The sequence below is a fragment of the Pleurodeles waltl genome, chromosome 3_1, assembly GCF_031143425.1.
Source record: "Pleurodeles waltl isolate 20211129_DDA chromosome 3_1, aPleWal1.hap1.20221129, whole genome shotgun sequence".
In the NCBI taxonomy this organism is placed as follows: Eukaryota; Metazoa; Chordata; class Amphibia; order Caudata; family Salamandridae; genus Pleurodeles; species Pleurodeles waltl.
Genome location: NC_090440.1, coordinates 1,904,854,756 through 1,904,876,796, shown reverse-complemented (window position 1 = coordinate 1,904,876,796; position 22,041 = coordinate 1,904,854,756). Strand labels below are relative to the sequence as shown.

The 22,041-nt window shown below is 42.7% G+C and overlaps 2 protein-coding genes across 3 annotated transcripts in view; one reads left to right on the top strand and one right to left on the bottom strand.

Moving 5' to 3' along the window:
* Positions 1–22,041, top strand: part of CASP8 (caspase 8) — a 127,863-nt gene that overhangs the window by 65,477 nt on the left and 40,345 nt on the right. The window contains exons 3-4 of one of the 2 annotated variants that reach the window (XM_069226069.1): positions 969–1,071; positions 9,327–9,465. In XM_069226069.1, the coding sequence (XP_069082170.1) occupies positions 969–1,071; positions 9,327–9,465 (242 nt within the window). Of the gene's footprint in view, positions 1–968; positions 1,072–9,326; positions 9,466–22,041 lie in introns of those variants that run through there. The other variant, XM_069226070.1, reaches the window with a different exon arrangement.
* FLACC1 (flagellum associated containing coiled-coil domains 1) overlaps positions 11,919–22,041 on the bottom strand; it is a 245,081-nt gene continuing 234,958 nt past the window's right edge. Inside the window, exon 16 of the mRNA XM_069226071.1 lies at positions 11,919–18,057. The gene's annotated coding sequence lies outside the window, so the exon portion shown is untranslated. The remainder of the gene's footprint in view (positions 18,058–22,041) is intronic.

The window sequence follows — 22,041 nt, the reverse complement described above, 5'->3', positions numbered from 1 at the left end:
GCTTCTTTGGGGTTGTGCAGTTTGGAGTCTGCCATTTTGAGCCCTCGCTTACTGTATACTTGGTTTTGGGTGCACCTTGTGGGATTTCGGTAGTCCTTGAGATGTTCAACGTAGGCTTCGAATGTTGGGAGGTAGGGTTAGGTGCAGAAGTCGGTATCCTTCCTGGGTTAGTAATACTTGAAGAAATTTGTATGGTGCCCCAATGCAGATAGTTGAATAGCAAGGTACAGCACTTTGTAGTGTAGGGGATTATTCTCAGCCCCCTCCTGTCTGCAATTTGGGTTGCTGTTGAGGTGGAGAAGTTCAGGATCCCAATGTATGTAGCTTAGAAGTAAGGAAGTTCCAGAGCATGCTGTAGAGAGAACTGTATTAAATGGAGGTGGCCATCTTAGGGTCAGGCATAGAATGGGAGGGCCCATGCCATATTTGTTTTGTATATTATAAGTTCCTACCCTTATAAAGTGTTGTAGAGTAGTGCCACTAAGAACTCACTGTCTAGGGGTAGGATGTCATAGTCACACTGGGGTATTGGAGTACAGATTCATCCACGTGGAGGCTGGTGTCGGCCATTTTAGGGTCAGGCATTGTGAGCCAGCACTTGGTTATAAGAGATTTTCTTTCAAAGTTTTTTTGTCAAACGTGGGCGGCTGAAAGCACCACACCTTCCTATATGTTGGCCACTGTTTAAAGTGTCAGTGGAGGTGGTGTATAAGCAGAGTGGGTCGTTTTTGTCCCTCGGCACGGCAGAGCTCTCTGATTAGGTGGCCATTTTCCTCAGGCAGTAATACCTCACCCCCCAGCATCCTCCTTCCCCCCAGGATCCTGAATCTTCTTAAGGGAGGAGGTTAGGAAAAGAGATGCAAAAAGAGAAATGAATTATTTTCAGTTGTATCAAAAACAGAATTTTAATAAGCCTTGCTTTGAAAATGTTATTTATTTTATTTAAAGATGATTGTTTCTCCTTCCAGGCACATGCTGTTTATACTGTCTGAAAACACAACTGAAAAGGCGTTGAAGCACTTGAAGTTGCTGATCAATGAATTGCCACAGAACAAACTTGGAAACAACACGGTAAGATTGTATTTCATATGTGATTAAAAACTATTCAAAGACAATACTGATAACAGAAAGGTTGTCCTTCAGGAAGCGGGATGTGCACTGCCTCAAAATTGGTACCTTTATTGTGCAGATTTAGAATTGGGCTGAGCAGCTGACCGATTTTTGCATCAAGTGTATTGTTAAAAATTGTGCACCAACCAAACGAGGTTTGTTAGGTGAAGATGTAGGAGCATTTGTAGAAGCAGATGGATGTGCTTGTTGTAAGAACTGTTTGCAGGTTTTTATATAGTTTAGACTTGGGAGGATGGGGTAAGTATAGCCCCATGCCTCTCATTTAATCTCACCTTAACAACCACATTTAATTTTATACGTTCTCTCTTTTTTTAAGTTAATATGCCTCTGTGTCTTTTCTTTGCGTTATTTCTCCCTCACCTGCCTTTACAGTGGGACAGGGAGTCCCTGCGCCCCTCTATTAATTATGTTATGTTTTGTTACGTTAGCATCACTTAGTATAGCGCAGCAATCATACCCTAAGGAATATCTCACCACTTAGCTGACATTAGGCAAGCAAACTAACTAGAACTAACTAAAACAGCCATGTTTTAGAAGTTTATTGAACTTACCAAGCTCTGTACATGAGCAGATTTGCAGGGGAAGTTAGTTCCAGTGGAAGGGGGCAAGGTAAGAAAAAGACTCTCTTCTGAATCTTGAAGTACAGATTCGCGGAATCTGAAATAAGGCTTTATCTTTGGATCGCTGCGGTCTGACAGGGCTATTGTAACTGAGCCTATTTTAAAAGTAGTATGGAGCGTTGCCATTCAGAGACTTATGAGTGAGGCAGCATAGCTTTAAGATAATCCTTTTCCTGATATGTAGCCAATGCAGAGAGTTCAAAATCAGAGCAGAAGAGTAACCAGATGGGAGATTGCAGACTAATCTGCCTGCGGTATTCTGCGCCACCTGCATTTCAGATAACAAAGTCTCATTGCCTGCTACCAGTAAAGCATTTCCATAGTTCAAGCGACTTGTAAATAAGGCTTGAACTAAGGTTTTTCTAGGAGTTGGGGGAAGCCAAGGAAATGCTTTTTTTCAGTAATCGCAGAGTGGCAAAGCAAGTTCCACAAATAGTTGAGACATGCTCCTTCATAGACAGCATAAGATCTAACTTTACTCAGAGGTTTTTTACTTTTTGGGGACAGGGCTAGCCCCAGTTCAGATGGCCACCAATCCATATTCCACAAATGCTGAGGTTTACCTGATAGCAGTATTTCAGTATTATCTCCGTTTAATTGCAGGCAGTTATCAGACACCCAAAGAGAGATTTTCCTCATACATTCAGAAAAACAGGATTTCATTCGATCCAGATCCTGACCCTGACCAAAAGAGATGACCAAAGTGTCATCAGCGTAGGATATTATCTTGAAACCACATGCCTTGTGGATCTGTGCCAAAGGAGCAACATAGATGTTGAGTAAGGTGGGGCTTAACAAGGAACCCTGCAGTACCCCTTTGTCAGCAATCATGGTACAAGACTTAAAAAGATTGTAGGAAAATGCCACTGTTGGCATGGTCACCCCCTAACTTTTTGCCTTTTGTTGATGTCAGCTTTGACTGGAAGTGTGCTGGGACCCTGCTAACCAGGCCCCAGCACCAGTGTTCTTTCCCTAAAACTATACCTTTGTCCCCACAAATTGGCACAGCCCTGGCACACAGATAAGTCCCTTGTAAAAGGTACCCCTGGTACCAAGGCCCCTGTGGCCAGGGAAGGTCTCTAACGCTAAAGGCTGCAGCATATATTATGCCACCCTGGGGACCCTTCACTCAGCACATGCACACTACCTCACAGCTTGTGTGTGTTGGTGGGGAGAAAAAGACTAAGTCGACATGGCACTCCCCTCGGAGTGCCATGCCCAAAACCCACTGCCTGTGGCATAGGTAAGTCACACTTCTAGCAGTCCTTACTGCCCTAAGGCAGGGTGCACTATACCACAGGTAAGGGCATAGCTCCATGAGCACTATGCCCTTACAGTGTCTAAGCAAATTCTAAGACATTGTAAGTGCTGGGTAGCCATAAAGAGTATATGGTCTGGGAGTTTGTCAAACACAAACTCCACAGTTCCATAATGGCTACACTGAATACTGGGAACTTTGGTATCACACTTCTCAGCACAATAAATCCACACTGATGCCAGTGTGAGATTTATTGAGAAGTTCACTTCAAGGGCATCTTAAAGATGCCCCCTGCATGCCAGCCCAGCTGCCAGTGCTAGGCTGACTGGTCTCTGCCAGCCTGCCACTTCCAGACTCGTTTCTGGCCACATGGGGTGAGGTCCTTTGTGCACTCTGTGACCAGGAACAAAGCCTGTCCTGGGTGAAGGTGCTTCACACCTCCCCCTGCAGGAACTGTAACACCTGGCGGTGAGCCTCAAAGACTCAAACCTGGTGTTTCAATGCCACAGGGCACTCCAGCTAGTGGAGATGCCTGCCCTCCCGGACACAGCCCCCACTTTTGGCGGCAAGTCCGGAGGAGTTAATGAGAAAAACAAGGAGGAGTCACCCTCCAGGCAGGACAGCCCCTAAGGTGTCCAGAGCTGAGGTGACCCCTTCCTTAGAAAATCCTCCATCTTTGCATGGAGGATTTAGCCCAATAGGATTAGGGTGTGGCCCCCTCCCCAAAGGGAGGAGGCAGAAGGAGGGTGTAGCCACACTCTGGGACAGTAGCCATTGGCTACTGTGCTCCAGCACTAAACACACCCCTAAATCTAGTATTTAGGGGCGACTCTGAACCCAGGGAATCAGGTTCCTGATGACCTACAAAGGAGAAGGACTGCCTAGATGAAAAACCCCGCAGAGAAGGAGGAAGACGACAACGGCTTTGGCCCCAGCCCTACCTGCCTGTCTCCAACTTCAGAGAACCTGCACCAGTGACGCATCCAACGGGACCAGCGACTTCTGCCAACTCAGAGGACTGCCCTGCAACTAAAAAGGATCAAGAACTCCGTGGACAGTGGCTCTGTCATAAGCAACAAGAAGAAACCATCTTTAAAGGGACTCTCACCTCACTCCTGAAGCGTGAGTCCCCACAACTCTGCACCTGACGCCCCCGGCCCGTGTCTGAGAAACCATCACCACAGAGAGGACCCCCGGGCAACTCCAATGATGTGTCCACCCTGAGACGACCTCCCTGCACCCCCACGATGACGCCTGCAGAGAGAATCCAGAGAACCCCCCTGACCATGACTGCCCGGTAACAAAGATCCAGATGCCTGGAAGAAGCACTGCACCTGCAGCCCCCAGGCTTGAGAGGAACCAACTACCTGTTCAGGAGTGATCAGCAGGCGGCCCTCATCTTTGCCCAGTCAGTGGCTGGCCCGAGAAGCTCCCCTGTGCCCTGCCTGCATCACCAGAGTGACCCCCCGTTCCCTCCATTGATTTCAATACAAAACCCGATGCCTTGTTTGCACACTGCATCTGGCCGCCCCTGTGCCGCTGAGGGTGTATTTTGTGTGCCTGTTTGGGACCCCCCCAATGCTCTACAAAACTCCCCTGGTCTGCTCCCCGAGGATGCAGGTACTTACCTGCTAGCAGACTGGAACCAGGGCACCCCTGGTCTCCATGGGCGCCTATGTTATTTGGGCCCCTCTTTGACCTCTGCACCTGACTGGACCTGTGTTGCTGGTGCTGGGTGTTTGGGGTTGACTTGAACCCCCAACGGTGGGCTGCCTATGTCCCGGAGACTGAACTTGTAAGTGCTTTACTTACCTGACAAACTAACCTTTACTTACCGCCCCCAGGAACTGTTGAATTTTGCAGTGTCCACTTTTAAAATAGCTTATTGCCATTTTATGCTAAACTGTGTACAATACTGTTTTGATTCAAAGTTCTATATTTACCTATGCCAAGTACCTCACAATTTATGTACTGACGTGCAATTGAATCCTGTGGTTCTAAAATAAATTAGGAAAATAATTTTTTCTATATAAAAACCTTTTGACCTGGAGTTAAGTCTTTGAGTGTGTGTTCTCATTTATTGCCTGTGTGTGTACAGCAAATGCTTAACACTACCCTCTGATAAGCCTAACTTCTAGACCACACTACCACAAGTAGAGCATTAGTATTATCTATTATTGCCACTATCAACCTCTAAGGGAAACCGCTGGACTCTGTGCACACTATCTTTCACTTTCGGATAGTACATACAGAGCCAGCTTCCTACAGAGATTCAAAGAGATGGTTTGAGTACAATCTTTCAAAAAATCAGTGAACCACTGAAGTGCATTGCCATAGACCCTTGTGTCATACAGCCTGCAAACTAGTTTATCGTGCAAGACCATGTTGAAGGCTGCAGACAGATCCAAAAGTACAAGCATCCCTGGAGTGCCCACATCAAGGAATAGTCTAATGGTGTCAGAGACTGCAAATAACACAGTCTTTGTACTGTGGAATGCTCTGAATACCGATTGAGGGGGATCAAGGAGCCTATGCTCTTCCAGAAATACAGAAAGCTGCTTGTTTATGATGTTCTCAAAGATTTTGCATAGGAGAGGGCGCAGCGAGACCGGTTGTTAATTTGAGGGATATCCTGGGTTAGCATTAGGTTCCTTTAAAATAGGACACACTTCGGCATCTTTCCAGGCCATGGGGACAGAGGCGGAGTCAATGGAGAAGTTGAAGAGGGACATGATGGAGGGAACGATTGAGCTAGAAAGACTTGCCATAATACTGGGGGGGCACATGTCCAGTGGGGATCCTGATTTGGCCGATTCTAAAAGCCCTTGAACTGTTCTATGGTGCAGTGTACTAAACGGTCCAGATAAAAAGTAGCCCTGGCAGAAGGCAGACTAAAGTCAAGAAGATTATCTGGCTCGCTCTGGGTTACAGGAAATTTTGCATAGATAATATTTATTTTCTCTTCAAAACAATTGGCTAGCCCGGATGGAACACACACAGGCAGGAGGACTGATAAAATCATTGAGAGTTTTGAAGAGAACTTTTGTGTAATTTCCTGCTTGCTCAATTTCATTAGTTATAACATTTCTTCAGGCCTTTTTAATGTTGTTAAGGTAACTCTTGAGCACAGATTTAAGTTCTTCTATGTCTGAAGTGTATTTAGTTTTTTGCCATTGCCTTTCTAATCTTTCACACTTGGATTTTTCCAGCCTTAAATCGGCGAAAACCAAGGGGCATTTTTTATTAGAGGTGGCTAGTGCCTCATTAAGGGGGGGGGGGTGATTTGATCTAGACCCTGGGAAAAAGAATCGTGAACATTTCCCGAGCAACATTCGAATTGGGGTTACTAGGAAGCTCAGACAGAAGATACGCCTTTGGTAAAGAGGCCAAAATGATAAGTTTCCATTGTCTCTTAGCCTATCTAGTCACTCTTTTAAATATTTAGGCCCATATTTATACTTTTTGACGCTAAACTGCGCTAACGCAGTTTAGCGTCAAAAAATTTAGTGCCGTCTAACGCCATTCTGAAGCGCCATGCGGGCGCCGTATTTATGGAATGGCGTTAGCCGGCGCTAGCAGACCGGCGCTGCCTGGTGTGCGTGGAAAAAAACCACGTAGACCAGGCAGCGCCGGCGTAGGGGGAAAATGGCGTTAGGGCGTCTTAAAATGGGGCAAGTCAGGTTGAGGCAAAAAAATCGCCTCAACCCGATTTGCGCCATTATTTTCGACGCCCAGACGCCATTTAAATGACTCCTGTCTTAGTAAAGACAGGAGTCATGCCCCCTTGCCCAATGGCCATGCCCAGGGGACTTATGTCCCCTGGGCATGGTCATTGGGCATAGTGGCATGTAGGAGGGCACAAATAAGGCCCCCCTATGCCACCAAAAAAAATTAAAACAAATTAAAAATTATACTTACCTGAACTTACCTGAATGTCCCTGGGATGGGTCCCTCCATCCTTGGGTGTCCTCCTGGGGTGGGCAAGGGTGGCAGGGGTGTCCCTGGGGGCATGGGAGGGCACCTGTGGGCTCATTTTGAGCCCACAGGCCCCTTAACGCCTACCCTGACCCAGGCGTTAAAAAGTGGCGCAAATGCGGGGTTTTTTGACCCGCCCACTCCCGGGCGTGATTTTTGCCCGGGAGTATAAATACAACGCATTTGCGTCGCCGTCATTTTTTTAGACGGGAACGCCTTCCTTGCATCTCATTAACGCAAGGAAAGCGTTCACGCAAAAAAATGACGCTATTTGCCCATACTTTGGCGCTAGACGCGTCTAACGGCAAAGTATAAATATGGCGTTAGTTTTGCGCCGAATTTGCGTCGAAAAAAACGACGCTAATTCGGCGCAAACGGAGTATAAATACGGGCCTTAAAGCTCATTAGCCTTGGGAATCTGAAAATTAATCAGGTAGTGATCTGACCAAAGAAGAGGTAATGGGGGTTCACACCTAAGCTCAGGAATTAGTATAGATCAAATCTAAGGTGTGACCTGCCAAATAGGTGGGCCCCACCACAATCTGTTTGAGACCTAGAATCTCCATGTCGTCCATTGTTCGCATACTAGATGTTTATAATGTCTGGATGTCTCATGTTATCTGCATTATTAGCAGTTATGCAGCTGGAACGTTTGCTTTTATGTTCTGCACTTCTGGCATGCACTCAATCATATAAAAATATTTTGTAACCTTCTCTGCAACTACACTATCATTTGTGTCACGCTGCCAGCCCCCTTAGTATTAAAAACATCAACCAGCGTTATTTGCCGAGTGAACTCTGTACCCCACATGCATGATCTAAAAAGCTGTATTACTTACTGTCATGCTATGTCCGCTTTCTTAATCATAGAATCATTTTCTCTGCCCCTCTCATTGTCCTCGAAGCCATACCATGCCAGCTTCATATCTACCAACGTCTACCTAAGAACATCTCCCAGTTTTCAAGCTTTATCATCTGCCATCACAATGCTAAAATATCTCATGTCAGACGTTTTAAGCCTCAATGTCTTCCTCACAATAAAAAGCGCACGACACACTCTTCTCTGCATCTTTACGCATAGAAATACAGCACGTGAGCAATTCACAAACGTACACGATTCCTTAAGTACCCCCCTTCTGTTACTCTGCTTAGAATGTATATATCCGTGAAGGGATTTAGAGCAGATTTTTGATACAATATTGTAAACTAAGTTATTTTCTACAAATTCTCTGTATCAAGATGCCTTTATCACATGTCCTTTCTGAGTCGCCTTTATATCATTGTACTTAGCGTATATTTTTTTTTAAAACATATATTTTTACAAAGTTAATCCGTGAAATTCACATTATTCTGCTAAAGAACATTTAGTGACAGTATTTTTGGGGTGTGGAAAGGCACGGGTATTGTTACTGGCATTCCATAATGTAGTAAGGTGATAAATGAGGTTAATCCTAAAGAGATGTAGTCTCAAATGCACTGATGTGACTGATTAAGACATATCCTCTGTGAATTCAGCCATAAAAAATCAGTTGTGAGTATAAACAAGAAATAAATTAAATGAAAAGTGAAATTTAGGTTAAAGATATCTGGAAGAGTCCTGAAGGCAATGCTGAATGGTTAAAAAATATTTGTTTGCTGGAGTAAGAAGTATTTATATAGAACTGTAGTCAACCGGACACACAGGATTAGTGGACCATACCAAGCTCCTCATGACACACATTAATCAAGTCCAATGTTAATACTCAGCCACTCTCTTCCTGGTACACAACCAGCCACACACAATGAGGCACTGGCCGTCACTACAGGGTCCGCCCATGCAGATACCCCACTCTCTCTGCTGTGGTGTTCATGTATCCTGGCACCTTGGTTTTAGCATTGTGAAAAACGTTTTTAAGTAACTCTTTGAGGAGCAATTAGAAAGGATCACATGGTGTAGTTGATAAGACATGACCTTCAGAACAATAATACCTAGGGTCAAGCACAATTCCTCGTGTTTGACAACTAAGACTCTGTAAGTCTGAAAAATCCTAAACAGATCTCTTTATCTCTCTGTACCGAAACATGTTAATTTCAGTATTTGTCAATAGCACAAAAATAGGTTATTTGTCTGCTCATGAGGTGCTGGGTGTTTTGAGGGTCTCCAGAAGTTCACGTCCAAAGAAATAATATTGTAGATACATTTTGCGTGGAAAATAAACCTTTATTTGTCTGCAGCAGAAATGTAGAACTGAGGTACACATGGAAAAAACGTATAATGGAGCAACACAAAAAGTGAGTGAAGAATGAATTTTGCAACTCGTGGTTAATTTCTTCATCTTGTTACAATACTTTTCTCTGCACAGACCATGCTGGAAATGTTTGTGGGAATGGAGAAGAAGGGAATCCTCGGGGAAAAGAACTTAGACTTCCTAAAGAAAAAGTGTGAGAATGTTGATAAAGGATTAGTGAAGATCATCGAAGAATATCAACAGAGTACAGCCGGTAGGATGAGGATGGTCATTCATGCAGCAACAGTGATTTCAGTAGATGGTTAATGTGATGCATTTCTTTCTAATCTTGGGACGTCACTCCATTGACAGGTTTTACCTCCCAAGTGAGAGCTTACCGGTGGTAAATGTGTACTAAGTATTGAATGTTCATGTATAGTTTCTGATACAGGAAGCCAATTCACTTCCAACACACAATTGATGTCACCTTTCTATATGTACCATCCAATTCTAGATCTATTTTTCTTGCTAAACTCCAATAACCTACAATTCAGCCCACAAAGTTAGTGGTGATCTTAGAGTCCTTTGTAAGAACAGACTACTTTCCCATCCTTTGTGCATCAGTTGATATACTTCCTACCTCAGCGGAAATAACTGTTTATTTTCACCTAACCTACCACCTTCTGTGTCCAGTAGTTTATCTTTTTACCTGCACCTCGTCACCACCAGCATATCTACTTGTGATTTCAAACTACAATAGTGTTTCCCTCTCCTAAAACTAACCTTTATGCAAATCCGATTATATATGCGGATCCAACCATTACCCACTTCCCTTATTTAGCACTTGTGTAACTCCTGCACATTGAAGATAACCCAAACCACTAAAATGCATTTCACGTTCCTTCAAAGAACTCTCCCTAGCCCCCTTGAAAGAAGCAGTTGTTCCTTCTCTACCGTCAATTTCTCCTGCTACTAAAATGGACTTGGCAGTCACCCAATACAGCTCCATTGCTCTTTCCACAATGGGCAATCTTATGCCTCAAACATCAAAATGAAAGCAATGGACCAGTGTTTTTCTTGGTGCAACCATTGTGAGGTAGAGCACATTCAAAATCATTCAAACTGGACACTATAAGATGAAACAACAAACAACTGAAGACCTCACACAACTCCAAAAATTAGCAAAATGTACAACAGCATTGCCCATACTTCCAGAAAAACGACTTGGGTTTAGTCCAGAACCACCCTAAATAACTTCTGTGAGTTGTAAGGTGCACTCTAACTCCCCTTTCTCCTTCTCCCTCTCTCCCCCTGATAAAAAATCAGAATGGGTGTTTTGTTCTCGAACAAATTAAAATGTGGTGAACCAGAGGCTCGAGGTCTCTCTCTATACCCCTCTGCCATTTCACTCTCATCAAATCATTGCATCATTCTTCTTTTACTCGCATTATATCTGTGAAAATTGGTATGTGCTCTAATGATTATATATACACTCTGTATGCATGAACCCACTTCAAATCACTGTCTTCAAGTTACTATTCAATCTTAGGTTCAAGATACCATACCTTGCCCTTAAGCTGACCAGAGCTCTCCAACTGCTGCCCTGTCCGAGAACTACCCTTTTTTGGGGATGGGTTAAAAATTCTATTGCCAGCCAATTTTAATCTCCTATTGCCACTCCCAACACCCTCCTTCCTTAAAGCCTTAATAAAGCAGAGAGACTGCCACTCTACTGGATGCTGGCGACTGCTGCTGGCTACTGCTGCAGATTTTCAATCTGATCAACCAAGCAACACTACCTCCACATTCCAAACTCACAGCCTTACAGCATGAGTGGCAAGTCCCAGTTCTTTCCGCTAGAACCATGCAAACCCCCTATTTCACCCCATGCTCTGCAGCGTACCATCCCCATGTAATGTGCCATAATTTAAGGTGCTGTAAGCAGCATTCTCCAAATTAGACTTCCCCTTATTGCAATTTCAGACCTGTGCACCATCGTTCAACCTCTGTGTCAAGAATGGATGTCGGCAATATGGTATTTGACTTGCATACCCTTTCAAAACCACTTCCCCCTCAAAGCCAACCTACTTTCTATTATCCACTTTGGAATCAGCAAAATCTACCATATCATCATCATCGGACTGTGGGGGTTATCGCTGGCGCAAAGGTGGCCATTCTGGGTATAATAGTGACATCCCTTTTCTTAATAGTGCTTCTGGCATAATAACATAATAGCACAATAACCTTTCTAGACATATTTTAATCATCCTGGCCTTGAAGTCTGCTGCTATAATAGTGGCATAATCGTTACAACTCCTAGAACAGTGATACCCACGTCTAACATAATACATGCCTCTTTGGCATTATAGTGTACAGCACCTGCATAACAGTGGCCAATCTTCCCATATTGTGAGCTCCCTTGATATTTGGTGGCCACCCTTTGCATGTAAGGAAGAATCTGTCAATGAGAGAATCTTCTATATGTGAGTACATCATGAAAATGGCAAGTTGGCATTTGGGGACCAAACATTTCTTAAGTGAAAACAAATGTTGTATTGTGAAGCAAAAACATTCTTGTTTTCAGAAAGGGACAAGATTTTGTGTTGGATGATTTATGGGGTGTAGCTAAACCAATAACATCTATTTGATAGCAAAATATGTATATTTTCAGAAACTGATAAACTGATGTTTAGAGACAAGATAATTGCATTTCCATATATGTAGGGTTGATAGTTCTAATAATTTATTGATTGTTTCAGCAATACGCCTTACAATGATATATAACAATGTACATAACAATAAACTTTAAATTATATATAAAACCAACAATCGTTAATTAAAAGACATTACAGTTGCAGAGTCAACCCCCAGCAGTACCAGGACTTTACAAGGGGGGCAAGAAAAAGTGCTTGTGCGTAAAACTATTAATAATAACATACATACAGCAGTATTATTGCACCATGGCATCAGATAGAGCTATTAAAGCCAACCCCATTTGTTTAAATGGGAGCAGACAATTCCATCTCGCGAAGGGTCATGAGGCCCTAGAAAGATCTTATAATTCAGTTAGCCCCAATTCAGCTGGTAATTCCCTCAGACAGGGCCAAGCAGCCCATACATGAGGCTACCACATTATGTGCATTGATCTTACCCAGCCTTGTGCAAAGTACTAATGCAGTTGTGGTATAACTCACCCCATTAGATTTAAAAAGGGGGCAGAGCCACCGACGCCGAGCTGCTTCAAATTTCTTACAGAAACCTTTATAGGATAAAATGAGCAACATTGTCTACCACCCCAGGGCTACAGTCACAGTACTCCAATCCAGCCGCCAGCCTGCGGGTGCGTGCCAGTAGCCTCTTAAAGGCAACACACCCAGCCTGTACTTTAGATACAGCGAGCGCTTCAACTCAGGGTGCAACAAATCCAGATAATCAGGAGGGGCGGGGTCATAGGTGTTGTTAAAGTAATAGTTTGTAATTGTCTCGAGCCTGAGTTCCTGGAACACCCTTATTCTATTAAATTCTCTGTACTGATCTTTTACGTGGCTCACAGTGTCCCGATTGACTCTGCCACAGTGCCTCTAGATGAAGATTTTCCAGGATCTTCCTAACGTGTGTCCCCATGAGTGTTCCCCTGATCAGCCACTCACGTGGCCTCTTCATGGGTTTCCAAATACACTGCTGCCTTAGAATTGCGTACTTACCTTACCCAATATAGCACTGGCCTATGGGCTGCTAATTCTAGCATCAGGCTGAGCTCTGCAAATAGAGCCTTCAAAGGGGTTTCCAGCCCTAACCCCTGTAGGGTTCTCAAGAATTTATTCTCAGCTACTTGTAGCACACTGGTGTTTGCATATCCCCAGAGCTCTGCCCCATAAAGTGCTGCAACCACTGCCTTCTGGGCGTATATTTTCAAGATGGTACTGATACTTCTAGCTCCAACCTTAAAATTGAACTTCAATATTTCCCCCGCTGCTTGTTTAAAAACTATGGCTGCCTTCCGTACCTGGTTACCCCAGTTTAGATCATTCGAGAACCGCACACCCAGATAATCGAAGTGCTTAATGGTATCAATTGGCGAATCATTGATCACTAACTTCTGTCGGAGGTGAGGGGATGGCCGCAAAGTGATCCCCATGGTCTTACTACAATTAATGATCAGTGATTTTTCCCCACAGTATTTTACAAAATGATCAAGTAATCCATGAGCTGCATTTTCTGTGCGTGCCATAAGCACTGTGTCACCTGCAAATATTAATAATGGGGCCCTCCTGCCAGCTACAACAGGAATATCTAACTGTTCTTCTAGGAGGTAGTGAACCACGTAATTCAGGAAAAGGCTACAAGGTAAAGGTGCCAGGACACAGGGTTGCCGGATGCCCTTTTGAACCTGGAAGGGATCTGAACACTCCCGACCCATCCCATATCCCACTCTAGGCGTGTTATATGACTGAGTGTAATGCCGCTATAGCTTTCACTAGGGAAGCTTCAGCCCCTAGGCCCAGGTGTGACTTCCATAGTGTGCCCTGTCCACTGAGTCAAAGGTGGCTTTAAAGACTATAAAGATCAAGTACAAAGAGGACCTCCTTATTACTGTAATTTGTATGAAAGCACATAGAGTTGAATGGCCTGGTTGATAGTTCCCACCCAAGACCAAAAGCCAGCATGCACTTCTGTCAGCACATCCTGGGCATCAGCCCATTCCTGCAAGCAATTAAGCTGAACTTTCCCTAAAACCTTCCGGCTCCATGTAGGAGGAAGATCAGCCAATAGAGAGCAGGGCTTCCTCGATCGCCCTTCTTGTAGATCGGGACAATAGTGGCAGAACACCAGGACTGGGGTACCACATTCCCCCAAGGGCTGCATTAAACAGCTTAGTGAGGAGTCTTGCCCAGTATTGACATGCCTCACAATAAAGGTCCACAGGCACCAAATCAGGGCCAAGAGCCTTATGCTTCTTCATAGCGCCCAATGCTCTAATTACTTTGGGGATTAGTATCTCTATTGCATTGGGAGCGATAGACAGGGCATCTTGAATCTACGTGGAATCTGAAGAATCAACCAGAGCAGTACTATAAAGGGTGCTGAAATGATGGACAGAAACATTTGGGCCTATACAAGTTTCTACCACATTCTTCATCCTCCTTCTTCACTCTGGCTACCAGTTCCCAGAATTTGTTAGAATTATTCCCATCTGCGGCCTCAAGTCTCCCCACAGAGTATTTTGGTGCAGCTGTTTCTTGGCAGCCAGAAGGCACTTGCAGTTACTTCTGCACTCTATAAACTCCTCTTCACTAGTGCTGCTATCATGATGCTGTATTAAGGCCCGTGAGACATCTCTCTTTGCCCTCATACACTCCTTATCAAACCAGCCTGTGCAGCCAGACCACCCCACTTTATTCAAACATAAATCACTAGGGTCCAAATCGTCCTTCCTTAAAATAATTGCCCAAATTGGTACATTTGAACAGTGGGTAATCAGGTGGGGGCTTGGACCACTTCACCCCAATAAAGATTATCAAGAGACACAAAAAAAATTGAGAACCCACTTTATTCTTTTTTTGGAGATGTAGTAAGATTTGGAGTTGTAAACAAACGATAATCCAAGCAGTTTCTAATATTTTATTCCAGTGAAGTTAATAATTCCAAGCAGGGAGATTGGTCTGAGAATGATAAGAACAAACAGCCGACACGTGTTTCACCCCATGTGGTGTGTTCACCTAGGGCTTCTTTTTCAAGGCATTGCGTTATTCATTGAGTTAAATTCGTTTTTGCATTATAGGTAATCTGAATCCCTGAGGTAAGAATCCTAGGCTAGATCTCCGAAAACAAAATCGCGGCGTTCTATGGACAAGTGTTTCGCCCCATGTGGTGTGTTCACCTAGGGCTTTTTCAAGGCTGTAAATAATAGAAGATAATGGATCAGGAAAAGGAGATGTCATAAATCCAAAAGTGAAATGGTGATGAAAGTCATGCAAGAGTACACTCCATTTGGTGCGAGATTTGATGCAATCCAAAGAAAAGGTGAAAATAGTGATCTTGAATAAGCTATAGTCCGCTAGCCTGGTCAACAAATTGTGAAGGATGTAAAGATGTAATTATTAGTTATAAAACTAGATGATAAGAAAAGTAATTAAGAATAACAGAAGTATCATGCAGAAATACCATCGGGAAATCCAGAAACCGAAGAGAAAAGAGTGAATTAAAAAAAGGTGCTGGCCCTGTATCTTTAAGTAGACACCCATATAGGTGTTGAGTATTAGTTGTAGTGAGTACGTTCACAAGATATATCATGATAGCTATAATCCAAAGAAAACATCATACCATTGCGTTATTCATCGAGTTAAATTCGTTTTTGCCTTACAGGTAATCTAGATAAAGAATGGAACAAATATTTTCTAACTATAAAGTGAACTTCAGAATTGCAGGACAACATACCAACCATTGAGTTTGATCTCTATGTAATGTCACAGAGCTCTGATCTACTCACCCCTTGTTTTTTACATTTTTATGCTGTCAAGTATTGGACTATCTCGGAGCTGTGGTGTGAAAGTCTGCAATTTTGCTGAGAAACCTCAAATGTTAAACGCTATCATGTCCCAATCTTACCAACTCTCTGTGTTTTGCCTTGATGAGTGGATGTGGACCAGTAAGACTTGAAATCAACTCTATCAAAGCTCCTGATGATTGATACCTCACTGGAAACATCGCTTTCAAGAACCTGGTCTACATCTTTAGGAGGCCACCCTTCGCCAGTCATCACCATGAACAATCCTTAATGTACCTATCAATGCCAACTTGTTCATTCAGTCCCACGTGGCAGCAGTACTAAAACTATTTTATTTCAGTTAAAAGTGCTGCAGTGTAGTTTCAAGACATCGCCACTCTGCTGCAACCAGTTGTTACAGTTCAGTAGAGATGTCACAGCCAGTGTGAAGCACAGGTCACAGGTGTACAAAACGACCAAAAAGGACACAAACTTTCCTGCTCTTTTCTCTATGACAAGGAGACGATTACAGTGGTGTGTTGATTTTTGGACCGCTGCAATTCACCACATAAAAGCACGAATCATTCATAATACACCACATTCTGCTATTCAGCCGTTCTCAAGGTGACTCACACCAATCAGCTTTAAATTAGATTTTGCGTCAGATATCGAGCTCGATGGTAGTGTGTTTATTTTCAAGTGGAGGATTTGCCATCAAGGGTAAATATCTTTTGTTGCCTTTGAGAGCAACATCCGTTAACCTGTTGTTTATCTTTTCGTTGAATACTAAACCAAGCTGTCCGTCGTCTAGCCCACAATTTGTAGCGAATGTGTGTTCTGAGTCTCATAATTTACGTCAGCTTTGAAGTCTTCACATTCAACCAACCAGCATCTTTTGCCTTACTGTAGGGAATCTGCCACACACCCACATCAATGAATGAGTTACCAGACGCCAAGTGCTTCAAAACATTCAAACTTGTGTCCCAAGCTTTCTCTGCCAACACTCACAGAATAGGGAACTCACTAACATTCTACTTAATCCAGATTTCTCGTCCTGTGCTTGAAACAAGCACTCCACAAATGCAGAGTAATAGTTGATGCAAAACTTTATTCTAAACTGATTAATGAATGTAAATTTCAAAATGGCTGGAACTCAGAATGTAGTGTAACATGATTTTTGGGTCTATGTAATGCATTCCAGCAGTGCAAAAATTAATACACTGCTATAATTGTGTCCTTGCCCACTAGTGACTGTTAATGTTCAGGGAAACAAGTCATAGAAAATAAGAGCAGGAAAGAGTGTTTGCCTTTCGTACTTCATACAGCAGTTCAAATTTTGTAATTCTGCTCTGTGACCTGTCACCAGGCGTTGTGATGTCTTTATTGAACTGCAACAACTGGTTACAGTATAGTAGTGATACCATTTTCTTGTTATGTGTGACTGGTGATGCCACAACTATATTGTATTAAGAACATTGCTGACAGGTGGTGTAGCATATTCCTTCACAGGATTATGCTTTAAACGGGGGTCAGTGGATCATTTCACCCAGCATAAGGGTGTTGAGACAGAGACATCAATTACACAACAAATCAATTTAAAATAACAGAATGTCAACTGTGGCCACACAAGGCAAGTCCGGTCTGAAATAAAGTCCTAGGGTATTCATTACAATTTAAGGCTCAGAATAACATAGATAATTCTCAAGACAAGACATTAAAGGTACAGAATCATGATAGGCTATCCTAAAGAAGTTCAAATGAACTAACATCAAGTAGATAGACACTCGATAAATGCTACACATAACAGCAGTAAGAAATTTGAAAAGAAGGAAACAAATGCTGTCTAATTCTGTTAATCATTTAGCAATTTAAATTCTACAATTTAGTAACCTGGGCAAGATTTTACACTACGAATTAGCAAATCCATGTAACGTGCTGTGCTAAACACATGTGAGCAAAAAGCACAAAAGGGCAAAAAGAATTTGGACAGGAAAACTCGGGTAACAGATTACTAAGGGGGGGGGGCAAAAAGATAAAAGGGAAGGCATCAGCAATTCAGAAGATCGGTCAAGTGTCTTCTTCTCTGGGTCAAGGAAAAATCTCCAAGTCTCAGCAAGGCATCTCAAAGGGGCCAGGGTGGAGAGAAATGTACCTCTTAAAGTCCAAGGAGCAAGCAGCGAAGAGTGGGGAAAAATTTGATCAAAGTCCAACTGGAGAATCGTGTATCAAAGTTCATAGTGCAAGATGATTCATCCATCCATCACTTCACGTGATGTAGAAAGTGTAATTATCCAATGGAAATCAGTCATACGATGTGGACTGTAACATCAGTGTAGATTCCCAGGTTCATCATGAGAAAAGGCTTCCGTCTTAGCTCATCTGTGTGAGTTGAAACAAATGTATACATTATCAATTTCACAGTTCCTGAATGTACTGTGCTCAAGGTTGGGTTCCCAGGCTCACTATGTGTAAAACAATAGAACATCTATTACCAAGCTAGCATTCTCATGAGAATTCAGTCTGAAAGAAAAGTTCACGCTAGCAAGAATGATTAAACATTGTCTGCACAGTGAAGAAACAGGTCCTTACAGGCCTCACTTAGGCTAAGCAAAGTGAATTAAAACGGCACATTCATTTATGCAAATAAGGCACATTTAACAGTCAAAATTATGAATTCAACATTATTAAACTTTGTCAGTGTTCATGTTGCAGTAAGAATTGATCAATTGGGTAATCTGGAGCCAGTGCATAGCGGATCTGTTGCTGTATTGGCCCGCTCGCGCCATTTCCGGAGGGTGTGCTTTGTTGATACCTTCAGCATCTCGTGGTCACTTCTTACTCCTTGCTTGATGACCACCATTAATTTTCATTGAGGTACTCATTAGTTCCCTTTACCTGTTGGATAACGCTCTTCAGAGGGCTCCTTATTACTTTGGATTGCCAATTTGCACATTGACACTGAGGTTATAGATTGCCAGATTCCTATATTATGTAAATGTTACGGAGGATTCTCTTCATGGTTCCTTCGTTTAATTTGTGTGTATTTACCCCTAGGGAGCATTGTTTTTGTCCTGTTGATGATCCCATAATTCCAAGTGTATCGATACCTCTTCGACTTGTAACACTCTAACACTATTAATCATATGTGATTACAGTATGGGTGTAGAAGGGTTTCAAATTATTAAGTTGGGACCTTGATGGTACCTATTTTTACTACATTCATCAATAAATGTGATTTTAATAGTTGATTGAACATCACCTCGCCATTATTCTTTTGTTCCCAGTGCATTATTTACTTTTTTGTTAATTAGGGACCTCTGTTCCTTATAATATGCAGACAGCTCCTGCTGTGGCTGAACTGTAGCTTCTCCAACCTGATGAGAAATACAACGAACCACATCAGCTAGCCCTTTGCAATAATACTGTACCAAGTCATCTGTAATATTTACAAGTGCATTTGCAGGCACAGCTGGCCATCTCATAGCTCTCCCCATGATGATTTCATGTGGGGGTAAACCAGTCTTTCAGTCTGGAATACTGTGCAAACTCATCAAAATAAGAGGTAATGAAAAGTCCAACTGCATTCTGTTGAATGGTCCTCCTGATCTACAAATGTGACTCAGTATGACTGCTGTACATTTCCCTACATTAATCTGCTGGCATGTGACACATCTGTGACACACAGCTTCTGCTATCAATCTGATTCCGGGGGTTAGACCATGTATGCCTAGAAGTTCTAATCATTGCATCTTGATCTACCTGATCTTGTCCATGATAGTGTCTAGCCATGGGTGGTAACAAACTATGTGGTAACACAGCTCTTCCATCACTTGAACCCCAAATATCATCTTCAGTTCTCTTGACACATCCTGCTCTAACCCAACTCTGCTGTTCCTCCTCTGTCACTTCTTCCTGCAATCTCTTAACTTCCTCCCATGTATCAATAGCAGTTAACATAACATTTTGACTTGTCTCATCATTTGATTCATTACACCATTCTCCATTAAAGGAAAAGCAGCTTAAGGGTGCAGCATCTCGCCACTTTGTCTGCATACTTATTTCCCAGTGGTACATAATCTATGGACTTGTGGTGTTCATCACACCTCACAACCGCAATTCGAGCAGGGAAATGTAATGCATTCAACAAATTGTAAACTTTATCCCCATTTCTGATAGGTGATCCAGAAGGGGTCATAAAGCCTCTCAGGGACCACAACTGACTGAAGACATGAACAACACCAAAGCCATGTTGACTGTCAGTGAAAATCATCACTTGCAGCTGTTTGGAAACACAGCATGCTATTGTAAGAGCAACTAATTCAGCTACTTGGGCAGAGGAGACACCCTGAAGCCAGAAAGCTTCAATCACACCTGAGACTGTGCACATGGCATATCCAGCTCTCAGAGTCCCATCTTTGTCTCTTAAACAGGAGCCATCTACAAGCATGACATAATCTTTTAGGGGAACATCTTGAATGTCAAGTTTGGACTTGATGCACAGTTCAGTAACATCAAGACAGTCATGCTCAACCTCATCAGAACAATCACTTATATTTTCAACAGGGGCAGGTAATAGATTAGCTGGATTCAACACAGTGCAATGCTTTAAATTAACATTGAGTGTGGTGAGGATGACCTGTTCAAAACTGGTCAAATACTTACTTGTAAGATGCTGGGTCTTGGTTCGGGGTAACAATATATCCACCAAATGGGGGCTAAAAACTTTCAGGGGGTGACTCATAACAAAGTCTTTGCACTGTTTTATGCTCTCTCTCACTGCATCAACTGACTATAAACATCCAGGTAAAGCCTAATCCACAGGATCAAGAGTGTCAGAAAAATAAGCCACAGGCCTGTTTGCATTTCCATGAAACTGAGTCAAAACTGAGGAAGGGCATCACTCCCTCTTACAGCAGTACAAGAAGGCATGTTTGTAGATGTCATCCAATGGTACTGGATCTGACACATCCTTGTGTGTCAGGCTATGTAAAGGCTTGGCCAAAATTGAAAAGTTAGGATCCACTGACGACAGTAGCTAACCATTCCCATGAACATTTTGACTTCTTTCTGAGTGGTAGGGGGATTCATTTTTAGAATTGCTGAGATTCTTCCTTGTGAGACCGGAGACCTTCCTTACAACTTTTTCAATGTAGTGACCTAAATAGAGAGCTTCCTTCTTACAATACTGTAATTTAGTCGGGTAAACGTTATGTCCATTTCCTCCTAAATGATTCAAAAGGGCAATTGCATCTCTCCTACAGGCTTCTTGAGAATTTGATGCCGTCAATGTACTGGGCCAAGCCTGAATGGTAGGGCATTTTAAGAGACTCCAGATTCTTTTTCAAGATCTGGTTGAAAATGGATGGACTCCTGGTATACCCTTGTGGAACTTGGCACCATGACAAAAGACAACTGGCAAACTGAAACATGAAGAGAAACTGTCTCTCCTTATGCAACACTATGGAAAAAAACGCTTGGCAAAGGTCAATCACGGTGAACCACTCTGGTCCACATGGAATTTGGAATAAAATCACTGCTGGATTCGGTGCCATAGGACAACATGGATCAACTATTTTGTTCACATTTCTAAGGTCCTGGACTGTGCAGTATTTTCCATTGGGCTTCCACAGTCACATAATGAGAGAGTTACGTGGACTTCCCATTAGCTCTTTCAGGATACCCTGCTCAATTAAACCATCTATCAGGGGAGTAATTCCTCCAATTGTCTCGGGTGTTATGTTATATGGGGAATTTTCAGATACACTTAATTTGGTTTCACTGTTATTTTTACAGGTTAATCTCCTTTAAATATTCCTATCTCATTTCCTGAAAAATCCCAAACTTCAAGTGACACAGTGTTTTTTAAATCCTCGGGCAAATCATTACATGTCAACATTGGGTACAATATGACACTCGGGTATTAATTCACAATTTTACATGGCACATCCTCATCATTTGTCTGGATCACCATTCTATGGGGTGTGGAACTAATGTAACAATTTAATTTACACAACAGGTCACGTCCAAGAAAGCTTAGAGGACTTGAATTGCAGACCACAAATTGAAGCTCATCCTCAAAGGAATCTATTTTAACAAGGACAGATTCTGTTACTGGGGTTGGAAAGTTGTTTATTTGCAACTCCTACAACCTGAAATGTCCTTCTTAAAAGAGGTAAGTTTAGTACTTCTGCTCTGCTGACAGTGGAACATGTAGCCCCAGTGTCAACCAGCAACAACACATGGTGACCTATTAAATCTGCATCTACATGTTGATCTACTTCTAAGGAAGCAACTAACATACAGTCTTTGTCATCTAAACAATCCAATTGAATAATTTCAGAAAAATCCTCATTACTCAAATCC